Below are 27,515 nucleotides of genomic sequence, written 5' to 3' on the forward strand. Positions count from 1 at the left end.
TTTCCGTAAATATAACAAACTCCAGGGGCATAAACAAGCACCCCTAGAATTATTTATATATCAAACGAAAACGACTTGTGAAACCCCGCAGCTCACAAATCCAATCAATACATCAATCTATACATACAGTCATACACACAACTGTAAGTATATCCGAGCTCGATACGATTTTTCGATTTGTTCGTTGTTTTGTTCGTTGTTTTAGTCGGTGTGTTCGATCCGTTTGATTTGATTTTAGATCGTTTTGTGTTATTTACGCAGTTTTATTTGTTTGATTTAGGTTCGTTGTGTTTAGTTTGGATTGGTTGTTGTGTTGATTATGAGTTTGTTAGTTGTGTTTTTTTGATTTTGATTTGCATGATATGATTGTGTTGTTTTGGGTTAATTGGAGAATTGGATTAGTTTGATGTGCTTTTGATGTGTTTAGATTGCGAAAATGATCGATTTTTGGATTCGCAGGTTTTAGTGAATTTGATTGCTGACGGTGAGGTTGCGATTATCTTGATTCTGATGTTACTTATTTTAATTTAGGATTTTTGGCTTAAAGTTTGTGGAAATTTGAATTTATGTATTTTAGGTTTTTTATCTGCTAAGCTTTGTGTAGCAAACTAGCAATCAATATATTTGTAAAAATAATTTTTTTTAATATAATTGAGCTTTTTAGAGGACAGGGTGATCTGTTTGAATCTTTGTTTGTTTAGAACTGATATAAGTATATTTATTTATACGTCTTGAAAGATATTGAGCTGTTTTTGTTTGGAGTTGATAACTCGGAAGTTGTCAATTTTGTTGCTTTTTCTAATCATTTTTAGGGTTTCTAGAGTTTAATATCTGATTATGAAACTGTGTTGAGTATCTGCAATTTTTAATGTATAGGCAATCATGAGCAACGAGGGAGAAAAGACTTGCCCTCTCTGTGCTGAAGAGATGGATTTGACTGATCAGCAGTTGAAGCCGTGCAAGTGTGGTTATGAGGTCAGAAATCTTATTTACATGTCTCTTTGTTAAAATTTTGCAGCAAAATACTTAGTCTGATTAGCTTTTGGTAGGATAATATTCATTTTTATTTGATTCTGTACTCTTATGGAGAGTAATTATAATATGCTAAATCAGTGTCAGATATTATGGCTGATGTTTTTGCATTATGTGGAAATGTTTTTCCATTTTAAAATTTTTATTATATTGAAAGCTCTTGAAATTGTTTTTATCTATATTATTTGCCAACTGCCATCGGATTTTGAATTAATAAAACATCTCTACCCAGCATCAAGTTATTTTAATCTATAATTTTTTAGGTCATTGGGAATCTGTCTTTGTGAAACAGACAAAAAGCAGCAGGGATTGTTGCTAAGTTGTACATTTTTGTTTGGTTTATTGGGGAACATTGTGCATTTCTTCAAGTTTCTGCGGAGGACATATATTGAAATTAGTGTTAAGTGTTTATGTTTCAATATATATTTGTGTTGCATACTCACAGTGGAAACACTTGTTAGGGTTAGTAAAGAATCTAATGGGACATTGCTCTAAATACAGTTTATCAAAATTTTAGCTAAGTGGCTGATTTGTGACAGTGATACAACTTCCATAATTCTTTTTTTTTATTATTACCCATATCAGATGTCATAGGCTGATTGTTGAAAGCACTAAAATGATATTAAAAAAACGTCTAACAGAAGTAATGGAAAGTTTAAAGTACAATCGGTAGATATGCTACAATTAAGCTTTTTGCATAGATTAAACCAGCAGTAGTGACCGTGAAATTTATACTCTTTGGTGTGAGTTTTCATGGATGTTGACTCTCAAACCCAATAGCGTGTTTGCTTCTCCTGTAGATTTGTGTTTGGTGCTGGCATCACATAATAAACATGGCTGAGAAAGACAATGTAGAAGGCAGGTGTCCAGCATGTCGCACCCCTTATAACAAGGAAAAAATTGTGGAAAAGGCAGCTCAATGTGAAAGGTTTTCATCTATGCATAGCTTATGTTGACGTCTGCAGATATTTTATTGACATAGTTATGATGACACAGAATATTTCTCGTTGATAGGTTGTTGTCTGAGTTGAATGTGGAGAAGAAAGGGAAGTCAAAGTCGAAAAGTAAAGCACCTGATGGTAGAAAGAACCTAAGTAGTGTTCGAGTGATTCAACGAAATCTTGTCTACATTGTGGGGTTACCTCTTACTTTGGCAGATGAAGACGTGTGTATATCTCCTCTTTTCTTGCTTCTTTTTGTCTATACTTTTCCGCTCGTTTTTTTATCACCTGTATATATATTGTTTTATGCAGCTCCTACAAGGAGCGGAATACTTTGCTCAATATGGGAAGGTGCTTAAAGTGTCAATCTCTCGTACGGCAGCTGGGACCATTCAACAATTTCCAAATAGCACTTGTAGTGTGTAAGTGTTTCTTTTTCTGATTGAAATGACTTTAAGATTGCAAGCATAATTAGGCCTACATATAGAAATATTTTTTGTATAATTGTGTGTCTAATAGATTGCCTGAATATTAAGTCGGATTCCTTATTCTTGTAAAAATTTGAAGCCAAGCAGCAGGTTTTCAGGTCTTAATTTGGGCAATGACCATCTTGAATATGTGCGTTTAGGTTCTTATAATTGTCTGATGTTAATAAAGTTATTAAAAGTCATATATGAGATGTATATTAACTCTTAGATTATCAACCTTTGTTTTTACAGATATATTACTTATTCAAAGGAGGAAGAAGCAGTTCGTTGCATTCAGTCAGTGCATGGTTACACATTGGAGGGTAGACCATTAAGGTCTGATTCTGTTGGCTTTTGTGGATTGCAGCAGTAATTGTTATCTGTTTGCTTATTTACTATTCTTGTGTTGCAGGGCCTGCTTTGGAACCACAAAATATTGCCATGCATGGCTGAGGAGTGTGGTATGGTCCCCAATTTAATTAATACTTAAATTTGACATTTTGAGTTTGTGATTTTGTGCTGTTCTGATCATCAAACTTTGGTCCAGCCATGCATCAATCCTGATTGTCTATACTTGCATGAAATTGGTACACAAGAAGATAGTTTCACTAAAGATGAAATAATATCAGCATACACAAGGTATTGTATAATTGTCATGTGCATTCAATGTATTGTTTTATCAATCATATCTTTTGGAAGAAATCAATCTCCATCTAGCCAATATGCAAATTTGATTGCTTTTCTGAATAATTGTATACTTACAATAATAAATTAGTATCTGCACTTCCTCCATCAGACGTGAGCAAACTATAAACTCAGCATTCGGTATAATATAGAGGCGCTCAAACAGCTTTGGTAATTTGTTTTTATCATCACAAATACAAGATAATACATTCTATAAATTGTCTTTTTGCAGCTAATGTATACATGTTTATAGAGTTGAAATATTGGATATGTGGTAGACAAAACTTAGATTGCTTGAAAATTGTTTTTATCAGTTATGCTTTTCTGTGCTGGATTAGTGGTAACCCTCTGTTTTGATATGTATGCTGACTTCAAAGAATAATACTTTGCCATTGCATAATATAGTAGTGCAACATAAACAATATCTACTGTGAAATGGTTACATTCAACAATATAGTGGTGTTACTTACACAATATGACAATTGAATGATAACTTCTAATGCTTAAATGTTTAGAAATGAATGAAGACCTGAAATTACCACAAAGTTTGACTTAGAAATTGCCTATTACTTCAGCAAGGGTGTTTGGTTTAATTTTGAAGTTTTTATTTGGTTTTTTCCCATTTTACACTTTCACTCGGTACATATTTGTGGCATGTTTTATTGAGTAGGCTTGCCTGATCGATCATCTTTTGATACAATCAACTATCTATTTTCTGCCTAATTAACTTACAATGTTATTTTGAAGAAATAGAGTTCAACTGAGTGTGGGTGCCACAATCGACACACAACGACGATCTGGGAGTGTATTACCACCACCAGCAGACGACTTCTGTAATGACAGCTGCTCCTCATCTGGAATACATCATAATAAAAGCTCAACGGATGTATGTTTTTGAGTACAAATTATTTGTTTTTGGGTCTTCTTCCTTTTAACATAAATCAGTGGATTGCTCAATCTCGTGTGTTTTTAAGCATTGGTGTACAAGTATGCTATAGAGTAGCAATTCTAAAGGATACTGAATTACATACGTAATTTTTCATAATATAATTAGTAATTGAGGTTTAACTCAAAAACTTATATATATAGAGTATAGACTGTGACCACGACACGTCTTTTTTGATTTTTGATATGGTGCAGAACCTTGACATCTCTTCTCAAAACATATTGGAGTCATCTGTCTGGCAAACTCCGGCAAGCAGTGTGAGGGGCTCTCCACCAAATAGTCACTCTAGTAAATCTGTTGGTCTTCCTGCAGCAGCATCTTGGTACAGATTTGACTGTTTACCCCCCCCCCCCCCCCCCCCCCCCCCCCCTGTTTATTTGTTATAGAATTTAATATATACAAGTTTAAATTTTTCTCAGGGGAGCGCGTGCTTCAAATAGTCAACCATCACCAACAAGCATGGCAAGCTCAAATGGACCTTCTAAGCAGAAATCTGATACAGGTGGCATTTCAGTCGCATTTTCAACTGCAGTAGTGAGCCCAGCCAAAGTCTCCTTAATGCATAATACTTCAGGAAAGAAACTTAATGGAGAAGGTTGGTTTCCCTTACAGAGGAATAAATCTGTTCCAGTAGCATCTGTGGGAATACAGGATGTAGATAAGCAACAAAAGTCATCGAATACTTCCACCAAGATTGGACATTTTGATAAACTAGTGACAAGTGACCAGATATCTACGCCATCGCCAAAAGTAGATGGGTCCACAAGCATGGCAGATATCACAGTGCAGTCTTGCAGTATCAATTCAGAAAGAAATTCACATCTACCTGTAGAGAGTAAAGTTAAGGAATTATGTTCTGATATGTTGTCTCTAAATATAATTACTCATGGGCCACAGCACGTAGACACAAAATACAGAGAACTCTTGTCAACAGATGCTGCAGCAAAGGATGCATCCTCCAGTAAGGATCCTGTTGCAGCAAGGGATCTGTCTGAATTTAAATTAGTGTCGCCGTCGCAAGTAGCAGAAAGTGATACTTGTAAAGTTAAGGATGATATCCAATCTTTTAATATACAAAGACGCAGGGATCCTGAAGTTACCAATAGCACAGATAGTAGTATAGGTCGGTTATCAGATAGTTTTAGGGATCTACATTCTCAAGAGGCTTTCCGTATACCCAGCACCAATTTTAATCTAAATAATGTAGATAATCAACCTAGCAAGTTTTCTGTTCCGCAAGCATATAATGCCCCAGTTATTTCGAATGGTTATGCTGGGAACCAGACTAGAAGTTTTGATTTGGATACCAGTGCTAATGATTCTTCTTATATGCTACAAGATGAACTGAAATTGCATGATGGAAGACATGGCAGTGCGTTAGTAAACCACGATAGTATTTTAGCAGACGGAATGGGAGAGAGCAGCATCATATCAAATATTTTGTCAATGGACTTCGATTCATGGGATGAATCTTTGGCTTCACCCCAGAATTTGGTTAAGTTACTAGGTGAAACTGATAAACAGCTGGGTTCTCTTGGTGCATCGAATACGAAGAAAGTACAAAACAGCAATCAGTCTAGGTTCTCTTTTGCAAGAGAGGAACATCAAGCATCCAATTTTGGGCCATCATCTGCTGGCGTTGAGCAAACTCTCAGGAATCATTCTCTTACGAATGGTTTCAAGGACAATGGAAACCATTATCACAGTGGTACTGCCAATGGTTATTCTACTTTGAGTGCGCATCAACCTGGTGATTTTGCAAGCACCCATTTTCATAATTCACCGAACAGGTTTTCTGGTGAGTTCAGAGTTGCAGGTTTTTTTTACAGATAGTGTCTATTGATATATATTTTATTATTTTCTGCAAGTCTGGCATTTTATTGATAGATTGCTTGTGGAGAATAAATACTAAATTTGTTGTTAAATATGCTCATCATTTGCCTTTAGTTTTGTATCCTTTTACTCCGTATATGCATTCATGTACATTAAAACTTTTGGCGATTTACTCTTTAGCTAGTTCTGTAATCGACTTAGTTGTGTGAGAACTGACATGGGTTTTGTGCTTTTGGCTGAAAATTGAGCAAATCATTGTTCTTGGATCTGCTTTGACATGCATTGATTTCCGTGATAAATCTGTTTTAGTATCTTTACAATTTTTACATAACAGTATAACTAATGTATATGTTTAAGTGCTTTTGTTGATATTCTCCTTCTGCTTTTAAAAATTGTGACTGAGATGATTTTTTTTCTGATATGATTTATTGTACTTTGATGTCAAAATAGTTTCTAGAGCACCTGTAACAGCCCCTCCTGGATTTTCCGGGCCTACCAGAGCTCCACCTCCAGGCTTTTCCTCTTTTGAAAGGATGGAACAGACATTTGACGTAAACTCTGGTTTGTATTTTACACTTCACATTGAATGATTTGTTTCAAGCACATCTCACATCTCTGAACTTACGATTTTATTGCCTGATTTCTTGTAGGGAATCATTTGCTCAACAATTCATCTTACTTGAGAAATGCTAGTCAGTCACCTTCTAGAATGTATAATGATTCCACCAATTCAGATATAGAGTTTATTGATCCTGCAATATTGGCAGTAGGTAAAGGCAGACTTCCTAATGGGTTTAATAACCCTAGTTTAGACATGAGGTCAACTTATCCTACCCAGATGAGTAATTATGAGAATGAGGCAAGATTGCAGCTAATGATGCAAAGATCTGTTTCACCACAGCAGAACCCCAGATATGTCGAAATGGGTAACAGTTTTTCTTCTTATCCGGATAATTATGGAATGCCTCCAACGATTTTTGAGCAGGCTTTGGCAAACAATGGATCCCAGTATTCTCAATTTGGTCTTTCACAGTCCAGAAATCAACTTGTGTCGAGCGGTAGTTGGGATGGTTGGAAAGAGGTTCAGAGTGGAAATGGCTCAACTGCGGCAGAGTTTCTTAGATCGGAGAGATTGGGAGGAAATCAGTACTTTAGTGGTCGCCAGGATTCGAAGTACCGGATTTCCAGTTCTGGAGATTTATATAATCAAACATATGGGATTTGAACTTTGTCTAGTGGACTAATCCCTTTAATGTTGAAACTGATATAGAATGACTATATCCAACTTGTCATGACAGCAGTGAACTGATAAAATGTGGCTGGATCTTGACTGGTTTTACTGGTTAACCTGCTGATTGGTGGAGTGAACGTTCTGATAACCGTCTCCTCCAAAACCAGCAGGTAAAGAGGAGTTTATGTTGTTACCATTAAATAGTAATACACAAGCAGAGAGTTTAATATAATCTGAGTAGTTTTTTGGTTAGAAGCAATAAGATCTGTACCAGTTAGGAACAAATAGTAATTATTTATACCATTATAGTTGGTACCGAAAACGTAATTATTTCTTGAGCAATGCTATGGGCTCCAAATTGGGTCTCAAATTTTTTTCTAAATGATGTGGCATCAGTGACATGGATTGGTGGTGTTGATGTGCCTACATGGGGGGTCCATCTTATTTGATAGTGATATTACCAATTAAAAAATGCCACATTTGGGATCCAATTTGGGTGCTCTAGCATTTTCTTTCTTTCATTCCCCACAAATCTATGCGAGGATAGATGACTTTGTTCCTGCCCATTGTTTTTTGCTAAACTCATAAAAAAGTCCAGGCTATCTTTCTTTTCCTCTCGCATCTTTTTTTCACAAAAATTTAGAATGTTAAGTGAATTCCTATCCCTTCCCATTTATTTCAGTGGCCATTCAGGGGAAACTTAAAAAGTTTATGAACATTCTTGTTCCCCTGTCCTGGACTCTTGACCACGGTTTTGTATGTGAAGTAACAATATTGTGAAAAAATTTCGGCATTTTGGGTCCCAGTAATAATTACACTAAAAATTGTTCTTTAAAATTATGTTGCATCTTCCTTGTGTTTATTTACCTGCATTGTGCCATCTTCTGTTTTTATATACATGTATACCCTCATGCAGGAAACTAAGCTATCAAGTCTTGGTTTGAAGCTGCATGATACAGAAAGGTACACAAGATCCTATTGATTATGGTTATTATGCTAGAAGAGCCCAGGATCGAAACTGTGAATCAGGATGAAATCGCAGGTTATGAACTTTAGTGTTTACTGTCTTGGTGCTGGAAGTGGCTCTAAAATTATTGCTTCAGCTGTCAATTTGTGCTATAGAAGTTTTGAGCAAATACTGTCTGCTGGAAGTAGCTCTAGTTTTGTTTACCTTGTTGCAAAAAGAGACAATTTGTTTACAGGAGTTTTGAGCAAATACTGTGCAAGTTGAGTGTTTTATCATGCTACATGCTCTGAGTTCCAAGTTTCCTTGTTTTTCTCCCAACTATAAAGGATTATTATCCCACCTGGGGGTCGTTTGGTTCATGGATATGTGAATCAGGTATAAGGTTTGTCCATTCCAAACTCATACCTTTATTTTTGATTTTTTTATCTATATTTAAGTAATGTAATATTAATGTATGATAGAAAATTAAATTAATAATGCAAAAATTTATAACAATACTAATTTTATTAATATCTGTAATTAATATAAATTAATAAACTTATTTTTTACAAAAATTGTATATATTGATTACAGCACTTAAACAAACATATGATATTGAATATGAATGATACCTCAAACCGATACTAACTTAACTCGATTCCTCATTCCAACCACATATAACTGTTTGGACCAAACCAAACGACCTCTTTGTAGATGTGGTTCGGCTATTCTCTGTAGTCCAACATTTTGATCTATCTTTCTAATTCTTTGTGGGACTGTATGAGAAGGTATTATAATTTCTACATGTAGAACTGAATTTAAAAGGTGATTGAAATCTAATTATATTATCCTTTAAATTTAGATAGAATAAGGTAATTTGGGGATTCTAATCTATCAGAGAGCAAAAGTGATTGTGATGTACCGTCGTGGTGAAGTTATTAATATTCATTAAATACCGGTGATGTATTATCAATGTTCAACATACAATATATTTTTATACTTGAAAGGTGGAGTGTTTGTTCTGTCACTAACGGTGAATTCAGAGCCTCAAATACATATTTACTGCAGAAAGAAGTGGTGAACGATAAAACTTTAATATGAATCAGATAACAAAGTGATATATGAAAATTATTTTACTATTATTCGAGTGTTTTCAAATTTATATAAATAATCTTTATATAAGATCATAACTGAGAATTAAGAGTAAAATCAGAATTTTATACCTTGGAAAGGTAAAAGACAACAACGTAAATATAATATTAATAACAAATTTTGAATCGTAGCTGTTTAAAGAAGTAAAAAGGTAGCCCAATTATAAATATATTTCCTCCATATCAACCACCCCATCGATAATGGGCCGCTTTGACATCCAGCCCACATGTGCAGAAATGTCAAATCTGAAAAATAAATTTTGAATAGTTTTTATATTCAGGAGAGAAAATACGAGTAAATCTTTACTTAAACATGGGCGCTGTTCCGTGTCAGGGCTGTTTTAAACATAATACTGGTTTTTAATTATTAGATGATAAATCTGACTACCTAGATTAAAATAAAACTAATTGTAATTATTGAAAATATAATTTGTTCTAAAATAAAATTCTTCTACGTTCAATGTTCTATTTGTATTGAATGTTGTGTATCTAACTCTTTTTCGAGTATTTTTTTTTCAAATCTAATTTAAAAAAAATCGTAATACGATGATTAATCAGATTTTAATCATTCAGCGAGTTTTTTTAGCTTGACATACTAATGATAGTTTTATTATATTTTAAAGTTCTATAAATATTCACTCGTTTATTTGATGAAAAGTTGGACCTCAAATTTATTTTAATATTACCTATTAAATTTTTCATCCAACGATTCAAATATATGATCTTCCAGAAAAATAAGCACACCGCATGACACCAATATCTTCTTACATATCTTTATGAATTAGATAGCAAGTAGTTTTAGGGTCATTAATCTGAATTGAATTATTAATATATATGAATGTTTTAATAGATGAATTATCTGAATGCTGAACGAATAATATTGTTTGATGAATAATATTCAAAATATATGAATAATATATTATAAATATGATAATTTGTTTTCATAATCTTTTTTTATCCAAATTTGAATAAAATATATATCACTTGGTTTTTAATAAGATGAAAATTTATTTAGACATATATAAAAGAAATATTACACATATTATTATCCAAAATAATTATAAAATTAAAAATTTATATCGTTTATTATTATATTATTTTTAAATTTTTTTTGAAAACTTATTATTTTCGGTTGATAGGAACCAAACTTGGGATAAAATCAACATATATAAAATATAGTAAACAAATAAAATATATTCTTACAAGATTGAAGTTGGCATACAGTAGTATAAGCTGGCGGTGAATGATTTTTTCACCGATTTTAGAGTGAGTGGGTCAGCAGTATATGAATAATTCAGAATATAAATATGGTTGCCAAACAATCTGAACTCGCATTAATCGGTAAGCTGGAATCGGTTCAGCCGTTGAGCAATGTTAAGCTCAAAACAAATGAGCGGAATCTCCTCTTTGGAATATACTTGAGGCATGCACATCCCAAAAAAACTTGCCTATATACGGCTATACCCACATGTTCAAAAATCAAAGTTCCGTGATCAAATGGGCTTACACTGGCACTAGATTAAAGAAAAAAACCCCTCATTTTCATGTTTCGCTTTTGTTTACAGCCTAGCTGTTTTTTAAGTTAAAAATTAGATGGTTGTGCATGTAATTTGAATTTTTTTTCCAGTGCTTATTTCGAATGTGGATGGTATAAATAAAGAAGATGGGATTCTTCATTTTTTATGCGTGACAGATAAAACTTAACAGCTTATTATAATCGTACACAAATTTACAATAGCACATTTTCATATGCGTAGCATATACAAATGGGATATAATTCATTTCAAAATGTGCATCAAATCCCTTAAAAATAATTTTTTTGTCATAGAAACTCTTACATTATTATTTTTATTGTAATGTCATTCAAATCAACCCAAGCTAAATCCTGTTTTGATAAAATTTAAAAAAAGAACTAACTATGCCAAAGTTAACATATTAGACATGACATGACTGAAGTATAAATTAAAGATATTAATTAAAAGAGCGATTATTGATTTTCGAAAACGAATAAATATCATAGAAAATTGCACAAAGATACTGGAAAACTGAACCTTCTTGATTTTCCTCACTTCGGGAAGAAATTATGTTATATAAATAAATAAAGTTCTCTTCAGTTTCTTAGAAATTTGAAGATACAATATATGCTATTTAAACGTGCGACAGTATATATATACACAATTCTAGTGTCCATGTTACTCCCTCCGTCCCTTCCATTTCTTTACACTTTCCTTTTTGGGGTGTCCCATCCAATTCTTAACATTTCAAAACTTACCAAATATAGTCAATGGGTCCCACCACTTCTCCACTTTTCTTTCCTTTTCACACTACTTTTACTCCACTATCCTAATTTTATACATTAAAAATCAACGGGTCCCACCACTTCACCTACTTTTCTTTCTCTTTTCCACTGCTTTATACATATTTCTTAACCTCCGTGCCCAACCCATTTGATAAGAAATGGGAGGGACGGAGGGAGTAGAAAATTTGTCGCCAGAGCATATAAAGTATAAACCTCAATCACCGGTCTTTAAGGTCAAGTCTCTTCATACTACACTGAAGTTTGAAGATCAAGATGCATACATGTAGCGGTTCATGCATGTACTTAGCCTTTCTCCTTCACACACGTAGCTTTCATATCAAATACACTCACGTTTCTCTTTGCACTCTTACTACAGAAAAGAGATTATTCATTATAGTAAAGTAGTTGCATAGAGTGTTCAAATCTTACAGATGACTAAGTCATGCACAACAAATTCGAATTCTACGAACTTTGATTGATGCTCAATATTACACATATCTAACATAATTACAGCGCCAATCAAATGTGAAAAATTAACAATTTTATCTATTATATATTTATGCAATGCGTCTCAGTAGAGTCACAGGGCAAGTGCTGACTTACTCAAGAAAGAATACAAAGAAGGGTAAAACAGACTTTGGTGCAGCACAGGTGGTTGAAAGTCAAACACAACAAGGCCAGGGGCATAGTCGTAATCTCAGCCTAATGGACAGTACTAGTATTGGGGAAAAGGGGGAGAAAGGAGCATCAGATTTGTGTGTGCTAAATTAGGTCAAGGAGAGTCGGGCCTCTCGAAAGTTCCGAACTATCGCTACATTTTCTTATTGTTTGCTTGTTTGTAATCGTTCAGTACTGATGTTGGGTGTTTTAATCAATTGGAATCTAGTCTGTGCATTCCAAATTGGTATCAGAGCGCTCGATCGATGGGGCCACCGACTGTTACGCAACGAGTGGACACCCTCGAAGAGAAGGTATTAGATCTGGACGAAACCTTGAAAGAGATGGTATCCCAGACTGTTGGCAAGGCGATGGACGCGATGCGCCATTCCTTAACAGAGGTTTTGCTCGAGGGTCAGAGTTTGGCAGTGAAGAAGATGGGGGCTGAGTTTGAAGCCCTTACTGGGCGTTTGGAGGGACGGGTGAATCGCAGTCGTGAGCATCATGAGACGTTGATTAATACGATGAGAAACGACCAGCTGAAATTTCAGGCTGATGTTCGTTCCACTCTTGAGAAGCTTGATGCCAGTGCACATCGTTCCGATCCGTTAGTGAGTCCTGTTAACTCGGCGTTAGGTGGTGGTGGTGGTGACAACGGGGGTCGATTTCAGACTCGTGATGGCGTGGGGGGTTCCAATGGCGGTAGATCCCCAGTTGGGGGGCATGGTTTGGGTCCGGGACCGGGTAATTGGCGGTATAGGAAATTGGACATGCCGGTTTTTGACGGATCTGACCCGGATGGGTGGATCCTCCGTGTTGAAAGATATTTTGCTTTTTATCGCCTCACCGAGGACGAGATGCTGGAGGCTGTTGTGGTAGCAATGGAGGGGGATGCCCTGAGATGGTTGCAATGGGAACATAAGAGGCATCCAATACGCCGATGGGCTGATCTGAAACGTTTTGTGCTCCGCCAGTTCAGGTCCAGCAGTGGTGGGTCTTTGTATGAACAGTGGCTGTCCACTGCCCAAACAGCTACTGTCCACGACTATCGTCGTTCTTTTATTGAGACATCAGCACCATTGGAGGGTCTCTCAGAGGACATTTTAATGGGCCATTTCATTAATGGACTCAAGGAGGAAATTCGCGCGGAGGTGCGTCTATTAAACCCCATGTGTTTAGAACAAGCTATGGAACAGGCTATAAGGGTTGAAGAGAAATTGAAGGTGACTGGCCAACGCAAATTTTGGGGTGTTGCGAAATCGAGGGTGTTTTCTACTACCAGCCGAGGTGGTTCGTCTGTGGGTCAGTATTCAATTTCATCACCTGGCAGTTCACCTGGTAGTAAACACTGGGAGCTGCAATCCACGGATTCACAGGCTTCAACCCAATCTACGGTTGCCTCTAGTCCACGTTCACAGACAGGCGGTGATGTGAGGCGCCTCACAGAGAGGGAATTACAGGAAAAGAGGGCAAATGGATTATGTTATAGATGTGATGCTAAGTGGTCTGTGGGGCATAGATGCAAGAAAAAGGAGCTGAGTGTGATGCTCATTATGGAGGACGAAGGTGAACTGGATAGCACGGACAGTGATGTGCCTCTCTCACCTACTGAAGAGGTAATTTCTGAAGTATCACTTAATTCAGTAGTTGGTATTTCGAATCCAAAAACAATGAAGTTGAAGGGATTGATTGGTAATCATGAGGTGGTTGTTATGGTCGACCCTGGAGCGACTCATAACTTCATATCGTTGGAAACGGTGGCAGCTACTGGTATTCGGGTGGAGAATTCGATGGGGTTCGGTGTTTCACTAGGTAATGGAGATGCAATAAAAGGGGAAGGGCTGTGTAAGGATGTGACTGTTCACCTTGACGGGGGCTTAGAGGTGACTGCTGATTTTTTACCTCTCAAGTTAGGTAGCACTGATGTAATATTGGGTATTGCTTGGTTGAAGAGGTTGGGGACAGTGTTGACTGATTGGAAGGCTCAAGTGATGAGATTCGAGTGGAACGGAGAGCCAGTGACGTTGAAAGGTGATCCGTCCCTGGTGCATTCACAGGTGACTTTAAAGGCAATGAGGCGGTTGTTAAGGAAGCCGTGTTTGAGTTTCTGGGTTGAATGTTATAGGGTGGAAGTCGACCACGAGTTCGCCAAGGGGTTACCTGAGCAGCCAAAGAAGACACCTGGTTTTGTGAAGGGGCTGTTGGAGCAATATTCACAGATTTTTTACATACATACGGGTCTGCCTCCTACCCGAAGTCATGACCATGCTATTGTCCTTAAGGAAGGAAGCAATCCTATTATTGTACGGCCGTATAGGTACCCACAAGTGCAGAAAAATGAAATTGAGAAGATGATAGCTGAGATGTTGAGTGCAGGTATCATTAAACCGTCCACTAGTCCCTTTTCTAGTCCTGTATTGTTGGTAAAGAAAAAAGACGGTTCCTGGCGGTTTTGCGTTGATTACCGTGCTTTAAACAAGGAGACGGTGGCTGATAAATATCCGATACCGATGATTGATGAGTTGTTGGACGAACTTCATGGGGCAACAATTTTCTCGAAGTTGGATCTTCGTTCGGGTTATCATCAGATATTAGTAAGGCCAGAAGATACGGCTAAGACAACTTTTCGGACTTCGGATGGGCACTATGAATTTCTTGTTATGCCATTTGGATTGAAGAACGCCCCTGCTACTTTCCAATCCTTAATGAATGAGATTTTTCGGCCTTATTTGCGAAAGTTTGTGCTCGTATTTTTTGACGATATTTTAATCTATAGTGCCACCCCAGCAGAGCATCTGACACATTTACAGGAGGTGTTGGGCGTGCTTGCTAAAAATACTTTATTCGCCAACTTGAAGAAGTGTGAGTTTGCACAGCCGGTAATTGGCTATTTAGGCCATGTTATTTCGAAGGATGGCGTAGCTGTTGATCTGGACAAGGCAGCAGCGATGATAGAATGGCCTTCTCCTCGCAATCTACGTGATTTAAGGGGATTTTTGGGTTTGACAGGGTATTACAGGAAGTTCGTGGCCGGCTATGCCACCATTGAACACCCATTGACACTCTAGTTAAGGAAGGATAATTTTCACTGGTGTGAGGCAGCTGAGGAAGCTTTTGTGAATTTGAAGAGAGCTATGTCAAGTCCCCCTGTTTGGCTGTTTTGGCTATGCCAGACATTAACCAGCCTTTCGTTATCGAGGCTGATGCCTCTGGTTTTGGAGTTGGAGCCGTCTTGATGCAACAGGGGAGGCCAGTCGCCTATTTCAGTAAATTATTGGGTGTACGCGCTCAACAAAAGTCAATATATGAAAAGGAGCTCATTGCAATTTGTTTGGCTATTCTGAAGTGGAAACCATACCTCCTTGGGAGACATTTCATAGTCCGGTCAGACCAACAGAGTTTGCGTTTTCTAATGGAGCAGAGGGAAGTGAATCACGAGTATCAAAAGTGGGTGACTAAACTTTTGGGGTTTAATTTTGAAATTCAGTACAAAACTGGTGCTTCGAACAAGGTTGCCGACGCGTTATCACGCAAGCAGACTGGAACTGTGGCTTTGAATGCTTTAGTTACGTCCCCAGTAGTGTCTTGGGAGGAACTGGACAAGGAGATTTCACAAGATATTTTTCTCCAGCGTCTACGAAATGAGATGCAGAGCCCAGACCGAAGTGAGTCGCATTTTTGCATCACAGACAACAGAGTGTTGTACAAGGGGCGATGTGTCATTCCCCGTTCTTCGAAGTTTTGTTCTATATTGCTACATGAATACCATAGTTCAGCTGTGGGTGGTCACGCCGGGGAATTGAAAACATACATGCGTCTTGCTACTGATTGGTACTGGCAGGGTATGAGACGTGATGTGGCGGAGTTTGTGAAAAGTTGTGTGGTATGTTAGGAGCAAAAGTACTCCCAGCGTTCCCCGGCAAGTTTGCTTCAACCACTTCCAATTCCGAATCAAGTTTGGGAAGATATCTCTATGGACTTCATTGAAGGGCTGCCGACATCTCAAGGTGTTAATGTGATTCTTGTGGTTGTGGATCGTTTCACTAAATATGCGCACTTTATAGGGCTTAAACACCCATTGGACGCTTTCAAAGTTGCAGCAGCTTTTACTAAGGAAGTCGTCAGATTACATGGGTTCCCTAAGTCTATTGTTTCTGATCGGGATCGAGTGTTCCTTAGTACATTCTGGCGTGAGTTGTTCAGGTTGCATAGGACTGAACTCAAGCGTAGCACCTCGTATCACCCACAAACAGACGGGCAGTCGGAATTGGTCAATAAATGGTTGGAATGTTACCTGCGTTGTTTCATTGGGGGGCAGCCAATGGCTTGGGCTAGATGGTTGCATTGGACGGAATTTTCGTACAACACATCCCCACATGTGTCTACAAAAGTTAGTCCTTTTAAGGCAGTTTATGGGCGGGATCCTCCACACTTAGCTAGGATTCCCAGAGGTCAGACTCAAGTCTGCAGTTTGGAGGAAAGTTTGTAGGAACGGGATGCGATTTTGGATGAGCTCCGTTTTAATCTGATTCGAGCACAGCAAGTAATGAAAGTGTCTGCTGATCGAAAGAGGAGGGAGGAGGAGTTTAAGGAAGGGGACCTGGTATTCCTAAAGTTACAGCCTTATCGACAGCAGTCGCTTGCTCGGCGTCCATTTAAGAAGTTATCAGCCAGATATTATGGGCCGTATAAGGTACTTCAGCGTATTGGCAAGGTGGCTTATCGCCTTCAACTGCCACAGTCGTCCAGGATTCATTCGGTGTTCCATGTATCTCAGTTAAAACGCGCCATTGGCACTGCACATGTTTCATCTGAACTTCCGCCTCAGTTGTCCACTACCTTGGAGTTAGTAGTGCAGCCGGAATCTCTGCTAGAAGTAAGACAAGTGAAGGTCGGTAACAATTATCGCAAGGAGGTACTAATTAAATGGAAGCATCTGCCATCTTTTGAGGCCACCTGGGAAGATGCTCAGTTGTTGAACAATCAGTTTCCAACCTTCCACCTTGAGGGCAAGGTGAGTCTTTGGGAGGGGGGTATTGCAATGCGTCCCAGTAGAGTCACAGGGCAAGTGCTGACTTACTCAAGAAAGAATACAAAGAAGGGTAAAACAGACTTTGGTGCAGCACAAGTGGTTGAAAGTCAAACACAACAAGGCCAGGGGCATAGTCGTAATCTCAGCCTAATGGACAGTACTAATATTGGGGAAAAGGGGGAGAAAGGAGCATCTGATTTGTGTGTGCTAAATTAGGTCAAGGAGAGTCGGGCCTCTCGAAAGTTCCGAACTATCGCTACATTTTTTTTATTGTTTGCTTGTTTGTAATCGTTCAGTACTGTTGTTGGGTGTTTTAATAAATAGGAATCTAGTCTGTGCATTCCAATTTATTTTTATGCAAGAATTAGGCAAAATATCTATTAAGTCTAATTTAATTCAGAATGAATAATATTTTTTCACTTCTGAACATTTTAAAAGTTCAATCTAATTATGAATTCAATTCATAATTATATAGAGCCCGCAGGATATAACTGTCTACGAGAAACATGTTAAGATATTCACAAATAACTTGAATTAGTTCACATCAATGATAGTCGCATGTATATAGTATGCTACTATACTGTATGCTACATGACTACATCAAAGTCCATGAACTAACAACGACCATGAACTAGTAGTCTAAAAATTGCGCTTAATTTTAAGTTATATGCATCGATGACCATGGCAAATTAAGCATATAAAAACATATATGTCACTTTTTTCGCATATTGTGCATGCAATTAATTAGCTGTAAATCTCGCAAGATTTATAGGATGGAAGTCAAGTCGGTTTCTAAAGATATAAAAATCTGATATTGTCGCCTAACTAGAGTTGATGAACAAAGAATGGCGGTATCTATCTACCAATTGTCAACTTTACAGTTGGCTACCTTGTAAAAGGACCATGTTGACACAAGTATTCAACAATGTGAAACCATTACTTATCCCTTATTCATTCATCATGGGCCCATCTAATTTCGTTTTCATCTTGAATATTTGGAATAAGATCTTATTGGATGAGCTCACTATGCTTACCAAAGAAAATATTAGGCGATTCACTAAAGTGAAATGTTTCTTTTTGCAAATTAAATGTGAATAATATAGTCTTAAATTGATATACCATCACTTTAGGTGAGCTCTTTACTTTTATGATTGATCGGTTATTTAATATTTTTAAGATAAGTATGATTCTTTTATTTAAAAGAATATGTATACACCAATATTTTATAATTAATTATGATCAAATATACGACACACACGTATGCATATGTACTACGTGCATACAGTATTATATAAACAACCCCTTGTCCAACTCAAGACATACTATTTCCTTATCCTTTCCTCTACACAAAGTCTTGCTTATTAGCTCAAGATCACCAAATGGAACTCAGCTCTGCAACTCCATCAAACAACAAAAAGAAACAGTTTCCTCCGAAGAGAGGTCAAATCAAGGAAGATATACTCAAGAGCTTTGCAACAAGCCTATCCAATTTGGCCTCAAAAGCAGGGGAAGTGGTGAGCAAGATCAAACAAGGCAGCACAAGCTCTGCAGCCGCAAGCCCGCCTTCAAGCTCGTATAACTCAGATGACTGAGTCTTTAGTAGCCCTGAGAGAGTCAAGCTCATATTCTGGTCAAGCCATCTTTCTGTTCTTTGTTTGAGTTGCATGTACAAGAAATTATGGAGAATGTTTTTTCAGTTTCTCCCGTTCTTGTTTATTATCGGGGTGATGTTTAATTTAATGTACTTGTTTTGTGATTTTCCCATCATTGTGGTCACTCTGCTATTTTTTGATTGCAGATGACTATTTTGAGTGTTTTAAAATTTGGTTTCAATTGGTGCACTTGTAAGTTGTAAGTCTCGCCGGAGATAGTTTTTTTTCCGATGATTATGGTGATATAATAAAAATAATTACTCATTTCTTCAAAGTTTATCGATTCATAAAATTCGAAGGACGAAATGTGTGGGGCATCGTGCATGTGATATTCTCATATGTTACCTCGTAAAATCTGGATTTCGCACTCTTTTTTTTTGAATACTGTAATGGATTTCGTACTTAAAAGAGCATTGGGATTTGCTCAGAAAACTGTCAGGTAGTGACAAATTATTGATAATTACAGAAAGTTCCATACACTTCAATAATGAATTATTAGTACGTATTAATAAAGTTAAAACATATATTTAGATAGTGATACTCCCTCCATCCCAGTCAATTCTATACAGTTTCCTTTTTGGTCCGTCCCATGATTTCTATACATTCCAAAAATAGTAACTTTTAATAATATAAAACACTATTACACCTACTACTTTCTTCCACTATCTTCATTCTATAATAATATAAACACTATTACACCCACTACTTTCCTCCACTATCTCAAATCTATCCTTAAATATAAATGGGTCCCACCACTTTACCCATTTTTTCTCTAACTTTACCCACTTTTTACACTTTTTCTTGGTCTCCGTGTCCAAACCATTTGTATATAAATCACTGGGACGGAGGGAGTACATATTTAGCTAAATAACAAAGTTTTAGCCGGAACGTCATATTTTAGAAGTACAATTTGCCATCTTTAACGTATCTCTTCTGAAAATATTTATACTGTATATAGCATTCAATTTATTTAGCAATCATTCTCGTATACATCTCTGCTCCTGGCCAATTCTAGATAACATTAAACATATTTGATAGAGTATAACTATAAGAGTTAAAAAATTAAAAAAAATACATATACGTCAAATATCCTATATTTTTATAAATCTCAAAATTCATCTATCAAACTATCAGTTTATGATAAAAATTGAATTCAACTTTATATCCAATAAGGAAAATGCTTGGTGCACATAATTGTGTACAAAAACATGTACATAATGACATGTGACGGATTTTAATTGGATGGCCCCCCTGCATTTACACCAACCACCCCAATTAAAACCCACCACATCACTTGCCACATCATTATGTACAAATTTTCTGTACACAATTATGTGCACCTAGCACTACTCATCCAATAAATTTATTGGTTGGGACTCGGGGGAGTGAGCGAAGCTTAAGATTCTATAATTTTTAATACTCCCTCCGTCCCAGTCATTTGTATACAAATGGCTGGGACACGGAGACCAAGAAACTGGGTAAGAAATGAGTAAAGTTGGATGAAAAGTGGGTATAGTGGTGGGACCCATTTATATTTAATAATAAATTTGAGACAGTGGAGGAAAGTAGTGGGTGTAATAGTGTTTAGAGGTCGTTTGGTTGACAGTAAATTATGAGGGTATTTAAAATACCTGGGAAGTAAGGATCCACCTAATTGTTTGGTTTACCAAAAACACGTGAAGTTTAAGTTGCTGGGAACTTCTAGTAGCTGTAAAACATAGGAAGTCACTTACCCACTCTCCCCTCGTTAACTCACACATCCAACACTTACCCACTCTCCCCTCGTTAACTCACACTTCCAACATTTTTGTAAAGTTAATGTTTGTACAATATGCTAGTAACAATATATAAAATATTCTACTATATATATTAATACATATATAAAAGATTATTATTGTTTTTATATTATTATTATTATTATATGTAACTCAAAATATTATTGCTAAATTATTTTTCTTTATTAAAACATTGAATATGTTATTTTAATTCAATTAAAAATATTGAGAAAATAATAATGTATTAATAATATTATTTTGTCAAAATTTTATAAATATAATCTAATCTATGGTTAGGAATAAGTTTGAATAATTAATTTATTTAATAACTTTATATACAAATTTTATATAAAATAAAAAAATGATTCTATTAAAAAAAATTCATTGTGTAATTGTCAATATGTAATATTTTTATCGCCAAATAATTTTGGATTTATTTTTAAAATACATATAATTATGTATAATTATTATTTTTATCAAAAAATAATATTTATCATTTAGTTATAATAAAAGATATTATAATTATTAAATTATATCATCTTTAAAATACAAAAAAACAATATGAGAGAAGTATAATACCTCACGTGTCAACCAAACAATTTTATGGTACTTCCCTGGTATTTAACAAAGATAGGAAGTAGATATTACTGTAGGAATTTATTTCCCTGATACCAAACAAGCACTTATATTATTATAGAACGGAGATAGTGGAAGAAAGTAGTTGGTGTAATGATGTTTTATATTATAAAAGTTTACTACTTTTGGCATGTATACAATTGATGGGACGTCCCAAAAAAATTCATTGGGACGGAGGGAGTAAACATATATGAATAAAATAGAAAAAATATTGATATTATGTGACCGAGGATGCCATGGACCCTGCTCTCTGTGATACTACGTCACTGAGCAACCAAGTGCTTTGAAGGGACAATTTAGCTAACAAATTCTGTTTCTGATTAGAATTCCAATTACAGATAAAAGCTCGTACTATAATGGCTAATAAAATGGTGTTAAAAATTAAGCATGCGACCCTGGTACATTAATTTCAATATTCGATTTTCAATTTCCTCAATCATGTCTCGTACTAATTTATTAGAAGTGGAGATCGTCAGATTTCAAGTACAAACTTGACTTTTCAAATGGATAATCAATCATAAATTTGCATGACTTCATACATACTCAGTTTAGTTATGATGTTTGTCAAATAAAATAATTAAATTAAAAAAATAATCAATCATTTGTTTAATTCTTGTTTAACTTTTCTGTAACATATTTATATTGTATATAACTTGATTATTCAACAATCACGAAGTTATGCTTCACCTATTTTTAAATACAAGTCGCCACTAGTTTCTCAAAATTTTATATACAATTTATCAGTATGTCTCATAATTTATTAGGACTCATGATGAGGAAGCCTAACAGGTTTCAAAGCACGAAATTGACTTTTCAAATAAACATAAATTTACACCTACGTAAACGACATTGACATATTTTAATTTGAAATCTCGATAATATACTGACAATTTAGATGAATTAATTATTTATAAAAATATTGATTGTTTACGAAATTATTCTTTACTCGGTGTGCAACTAATATCTCGAATGTTTATATGCAATATATCGGCAACTACACAGGAATCAGAAATGTGAGCCCTGCGTCGTCTTTTTGTTACTTGTATTGGATTAGTTGTTGTAGATTGAAGGTGGCTTCTTCTCAGTAATCAAACTTTTGTAGTCAAGTCAATGTTGACTTGCTTGTCGCTTTCAATCTGATTGGAATTGATCGGGTGGTTTCTTTATGATTTAAAAAAATAAAAGTTTTATTAAAAACTTTAGATAAATAGTGTACACACTTGCTGAGTATGTTTTTTATTTTAACTTTTTGGTGAGTAAGCTACCATCATTATTGGATTTATTTATAAACTTTTCTCGGGGCCCTATTTGATAAGAGGATCGGAGACATGGAAACCCCACCTGCAAAGGAGAAAATGAGCAAAATGCGTTGATTTTAAGCGTTTCACACTTGAGTCGGGTAAGATGAACGAGGACACTCCGTCCACAAAATTAATTTTTTATATTTTTCAGTTATTTTAAATTTTATAAAATTATATAAATATTTTTAAAAAGTTTAAAATATATAGATATTTTAAAATTTTACTTGATACTTTCTTAAATTTATATTGGGTGTACTCTGAATTCCTAATTATTTGTTCATAATTGTATTTAGATTTTGCGTGTAAGTTATATTTCTTCCGTCACATAGTAGTATACACGACGTGTAATTTAGTGGAAATATGTAAGAAAAATAAATAAATTGATAAGACCAATTAAAATATAATGTATAAAAATGAGTGTAGTGGATAAAATGATGAGACCAACTTATATTTAATGTATAAGGGGAAGAAAATATTGGATATAGTTAAAATTGTATATAAAAAATTCTGTTGTTTTGAAAATATATACAATTGAAAGGTATCCCAAAACTGTATAGAAATAAATAAAAAAAAGTAATAACTTCTTTATATTCCAAAAAGGACTTTTGTTTTTGAACGCTAGATTCCAAAAATACCTGGGCAACCAGAACCACATTTTGGTAAACTTAGCATGAATTTTTCAAGAGGACCGGACCAGGCCCATAAGGCATAAACGAGCAACCTTTCTATGGGATCCACCGATCCGGGAGTCCTCCACCAGATTTCGTTCACAGTTCTTTATTTCGACTCAGAGCAAGTCCAATGGTGAGCTAAAAATAGGTGTCGTTATTGCTACTAGTATTGATGCCCGCGTTGCAGGGCTTTAAAAATTAAAAAAAATTTAATACATAGAGGAAGTTATACATGGACGAATCATTTTTCATAAAAAGCAACCAGCTTGAAACCGTTGCACACATTAGTTGCCCATTACTGTGTACTTCTGTTCCAAATGTTTGTTGTAATGATTTCCATTTTAAATGTGAATGGTCTTCCTGCCAGAAGCTTAAAGCTCTGTGGAAAGTATGTAGCTGCGGCATCCTGCAGAAAGTGATGATGATTAGCATTTGATGCTCAATTATTGGAGTTCTACAGTCAAAAAGCTTACCTGAGGTATAATCTCTCGAGCTGTTTTCCCAATTAGGCTTCTCTCTGTCGCGTATCATGATTTGGAGAGAGCTAGTAACATCCGATGCAAGTACAACCAATTGAAATCTACAGTATTTCCTATTATTGTCAAGAGTTTTTAATTGGACGGAAAACCAAAAAACAAAGCAATGACCAAATTGTTTTCTACCCTGATTTCCGGGTATGGAACAATCCTCTGGTAGCTAGTGAAGTAGTCCATACCATTTATTTCTTAAGTTTCTAAATCTGAGGCGGTGTAGACCTTGATAGACCATTTCTGATTCTCGTCCACTTGTACGATGTTGACATGTGCAAGTACCTGTTCCAGATTGACAAAGCAATAAATTTGATTTCAAGTTTTCCTTTGTTTCTGTTAACTTCATGTGACTTCATTACCAACGATTGCGCCATAACTAACTTGAAGCTCCATATAACAGTTCTAGATTAATTATTACCCTGATAGCATATTATCATTAAAAACACCTCATTGATGCATTTTATTATAACGGAAATATAATTTTAGTTCCAACTACTTCTCGGCATCGCCTTCGGCGATACCTCGGTTTCTATTTATTAACACCCACAAATTTATATCTAAATAATAAACAATCTAATGAATAAAAAGGATGACAAAAAATCAACGCAACTCTATAATTCTTGTAAAAATTTTATCAAACACTTGATCAATGAACACCTAAGTTTGATAAAGTAAAACACACACAGCAAGTCAATAACCTATATAATACATAGTAAGCCGACACATTTAAACTGTAGAATAAACTTACACCATAAGCTTCCTATGTTGCACCATTAGTCACCTTAACACAATTAGTCCCATTAACAGCATTAGTCCTATCAACTCTATTAACTACTCTATCAACTGCTTCCATTATTATTCCCTACATCCAAAATGTACAAAAGATTTTCATAAATAATGTGAGTTATTTAAAACATTAAAACTTGAAAAGTATTATAACATATCATAAATATTAAATATGTATAACAGAGCATGTATAAACTTTTAAAATTACATAACATCATGTATATTTCATACTCACGGATGAAAAGAGAAAAATAATGATGCAAGCATCCCAATGCAGACCTTCAATGATGCATCTTATTATAATGAAAATATAATTTTAGTTCAAACTACTTCTCGGCATCGCCTTCGGCGATACCTCGGCTTCTATTTATTAACACACATAAATTCATATTTATATGATTTATTACACATACATGATATGAAAATCATTACAAACATACATATTAAAGATCAAATGAATACAAAATAATTTATATCAAGATAATAATAAAAAAGAATTATGGAAAATATGTATGGTATATTGGTATATTATATCAAAATCATGTTCATCGATGTTGAGTACTCCTGTAAATCACCCAGATCTCAAAGTGCAATGCAAAATTCATTCACTGAAAAAGCACCAAAATAAAACTCTTTCATCTTAATCCCATAAAAACATCAACCTGTAATTATAGGAATTTATTATCAGTGGCTAGTAAAGAATCAATAACTGAAAGTAGATATAAAACCAAATAAAATAAAAATGATAATAAGAAATTAAGAAATATAAATCAATGTTATAATTGTAATAACAATATAATCAATCACCTTGTGTGCAAAAAATCATAGTTATTATAAAATCAATTGAAACCTGCAACCTGTAATCAAAACAATTTTATCTTTGACAAACCATCAATCAATTGGTGTGCAGTATTCAAACTGTAGTAACATTAGACAAATATTAGAGAAAAGAGCTTATAGTAGTTCGTCTACTAAAATAATTATGAAAGATATCAAACTAAAATCATAAAAGAAAATACATAATATATATACCTGAGTTCACGATTCGTGTTAGATCGAAGTTGCACGTTAGGTCTTAGCAGAAATTCTCAGAGATATTCTCTTTCTCTGCAGAGTTCTTTTGCGCTCTTGCGCTCTTTGGTTTGTAACCTAACATCTAGATTTGAACTTGTCAGGTGAGTAAAATGATCTAACATAAAATCCTATAGTTAATACATATAATCCTATATGTACACAAATAATCGAAAAACATAAAATCAAATAATGAACCATCACACTCAATATATCTAAATTTGATGGCTAAAAAGTACTTCAAATATAACGCTTATAAAGAAGATACTTATAAAAAGAATTTGACTACCAACAATACTTTTCGCTGTGACAAATCATCAAACACTACATTGACTAAATTTAAACTGCAATTGAGATAGAAAGACGTCATTAGAGATTTAAATAATATAAAAGAAGTACTAATCACATAGAGAGAAATGGATTGACTCATATACTCAACTTATGCACAATTTACTTCAACCTTTCTGCTTAACACATTTATCAATCTTTTAAGATCAATAATCTCATAAGCACATTTATCTAAAATTATAAAAGTAAATGTCCATCATAGTGATTATTATATAAATGGAATAATTGAAGATAACCAATCAATGAATCAAACACAATGGATGATAAACTAAATCATGTAGTAACACACATAAAATAATACATACAGAAAGATATATCAAACTTTTTCTTTGAGACAAATCATCGAACACTTTTTCTGCTGAAAACTTAAGACAATATATAATAAATTGTAACGATAAAATTATCAAACCTTTTTTCTCTGGGACAAACCATCGAGCACTTCATCTGCTAGCAACCTATGCAAGAATGTAATAAACCGTTAATCATATCGATTACCAACAAAAATTCTCAAGTCCCCTCGTAATCAGACACATCGAGTATGACAAACAACAAAGGTATGCGCATAATCAGTTAAACCTCCAATCTTCAAATCTCCATAAATATTATCAAATCTTGAAAATTAATAAACATAATATGAAAAAATTAGTGTACCACATATGAAGAAAATACCTAAAATTGACAACCATACTATCTTTGGGGCAAATTATCCAACACTTTATTAAAGAAAATTTAACCTGCAAATAAGACGAAGAAACTATTAGAAAACGAATAGTTGAAATAAAGACTGTACTGAAGAAATACTAAGAATATAAAAGGGAGAAATATAATAGAGATTATGGGTAGGAGGAAGAAGAGAGAAGGAAGGAGAGCAGAAGAGAGAGATATAAATATCTTATTTTAATTTAAATTCATATGATTTAAATTTGAATTCTCGAAAAGAGCGAGTAAACTTTGCAAACTTTCAAGAGAAGCCCGCAGAGGCTTAGCTTCTTCAGGAAGCCTTTGCTTTTCAGTTTGAAAAGAGCTAATAAAGTCCGTTTGTTGTAACTTAAATATAAGAATTTAATTATAAATAAGAATAAGTTTTTATTTTATGTGTTTAGACTAATAAACCCAGCCAAACACAAAATAATATTGAATTTTTATCGATTAATTACACAATCAATTTTGAAATATAAAATGCTTGACTTTTAGATCCGCACTTTTAAATCCTTTGGTCGCATAATTAAATTCAAATTTTTAAATAAAAAAATATAATCAATATTATAATTTTAAAAAAATATAATTTTGAAAATAAAAAATGTGTTAAAAAGTCAAACGGCCTATGTTCCAAATTGGAGAGAATACTAATTAATAATTTTACGTTTGTATGCATATATTTTTGTCAAAAAAATTAGATTTTGTAATTTTTGTATTTGGAATTTTTGGTTTAGTGGTTATTAAATTTGGATATAAAAATATAAATTATTAATATAATAATAAATTATCTTTTAAAGTGTTTTTCTATATATTTATAATATCGAATT

At 34.7% G+C, this 27,515-nt stretch overlaps 2 protein-coding genes and 1 long non-coding RNA gene across 16 annotated transcripts; 2 read left to right on the plus strand and 1 right to left on the minus strand.

Moving 5' to 3' along the window:
• Positions 1–49: 49 nt before the first annotated feature.
• Positions 50–8,460, plus strand: LOC135152647 (uncharacterized). 6 transcript variants are annotated; one of them, XM_064093163.1, is made up of 15 exons: positions 50–143; positions 877–975; positions 1,833–1,960; positions 2,047–2,197; positions 2,286–2,395; positions 2,541–2,591; positions 2,693–2,776; positions 2,853–2,901; positions 2,988–3,079; positions 3,872–4,010; positions 4,265–4,392; positions 4,490–5,868; positions 6,354–6,464; positions 6,554–7,304; positions 8,051–8,460. In XM_064093163.1, exons 2-14 carry the CDS (start codon positions 883–885, stop codon positions 7,126–7,128), a joined length of 3,090 nt encoding a protein of 1,029 aa, XP_063949233.1. In that variant the 5' UTR covers positions 50–143; positions 877–882; the 3' UTR covers positions 7,129–7,304; positions 8,051–8,460. The 6 variants fall into 6 exon arrangements, with proteins under 6 accessions (XP_063949233.1, XP_063949236.1, XP_063949237.1 ...); XM_064093166.1 differs by having other exon boundaries at positions 3,878–4,010; XM_064093165.1 differs by lacking the exon at positions 50–143 and adding an exon at positions 190–208.
• A 3,888-nt stretch (positions 8,461–12,348) lies between these two features.
• LOC135152597 (uncharacterized) lies at positions 12,349–16,494 on the plus strand. The gene has a single exon (XM_064092981.1). It carries the CDS (start codon positions 12,454–12,456, stop codon positions 15,253–15,255), a length of 2,802 nt encoding a protein of 933 aa, XP_063949051.1. The 5' UTR covers positions 12,349–12,453; the 3' UTR covers positions 15,256–16,494.
• A 6,894-nt stretch (positions 16,495–23,388) lies between these two features.
• LOC108220086 (uncharacterized) lies at positions 23,389–27,009 on the minus strand. Of its 9 annotated transcripts, XR_010292517.1 has the most exons (8): positions 26,659–27,009; positions 26,399–26,444; positions 25,603–25,726; positions 25,378–25,427; positions 24,533–24,646; positions 23,970–24,066; positions 23,728–23,834; positions 23,389–23,660 (listed from the first exon to the last, which is right to left on the minus strand). It is a non-coding gene; the product is annotated as an uncharacterized LOC108220086 (long non-coding RNA). The 9 variants fall into 9 exon arrangements; XR_010292518.1 differs by lacking the exon at positions 25,378–25,427 and having other exon boundaries at positions 24,533–24,599; XR_001806665.2 differs by lacking the exon at positions 25,378–25,427.
• Positions 27,010–27,515: the final 506 nt, after the last annotated feature.

This window comes from Daucus carota, chromosome 5 (genome assembly GCF_001625215.2).
Source record: "Daucus carota subsp. sativus chromosome 5, DH1 v3.0, whole genome shotgun sequence".
NCBI lineage: Eukaryota > Viridiplantae > Streptophyta > Magnoliopsida > Apiales > Apiaceae > Daucus > Daucus carota.

Excerpts from the sequence above, each read along its gene's own strand:
- LOC135152647 (XM_064093163.1), top strand. The coding sequence starts at position 883 with ATGAGCAACGAGGGAGAAAAGACTTGCCCTCTCTGTGCTGAAGAGATG. Across the intron at positions 1,961-2,046 it reads AAGGCAGCTCAATGTGAAAG|GTTGTTGTCTGAGTTGAATG; the intron begins GTTTTCATCTAT and ends TCTCGTTGATAG. Across the intron at positions 5,869-6,353 it reads TTCACCGAACAGGTTTTCTG|TTTCTAGAGCACCTGTAACA; the intron begins GTGAGTTCAGAG and ends ATGTCAAAATAG.
- LOC135152597 (XM_064092981.1), top strand. The coding sequence starts at position 12,454 with ATGGGGCCACCGACTGTTACGCAACGAGTGGACACCCTCGAAGAGAAG.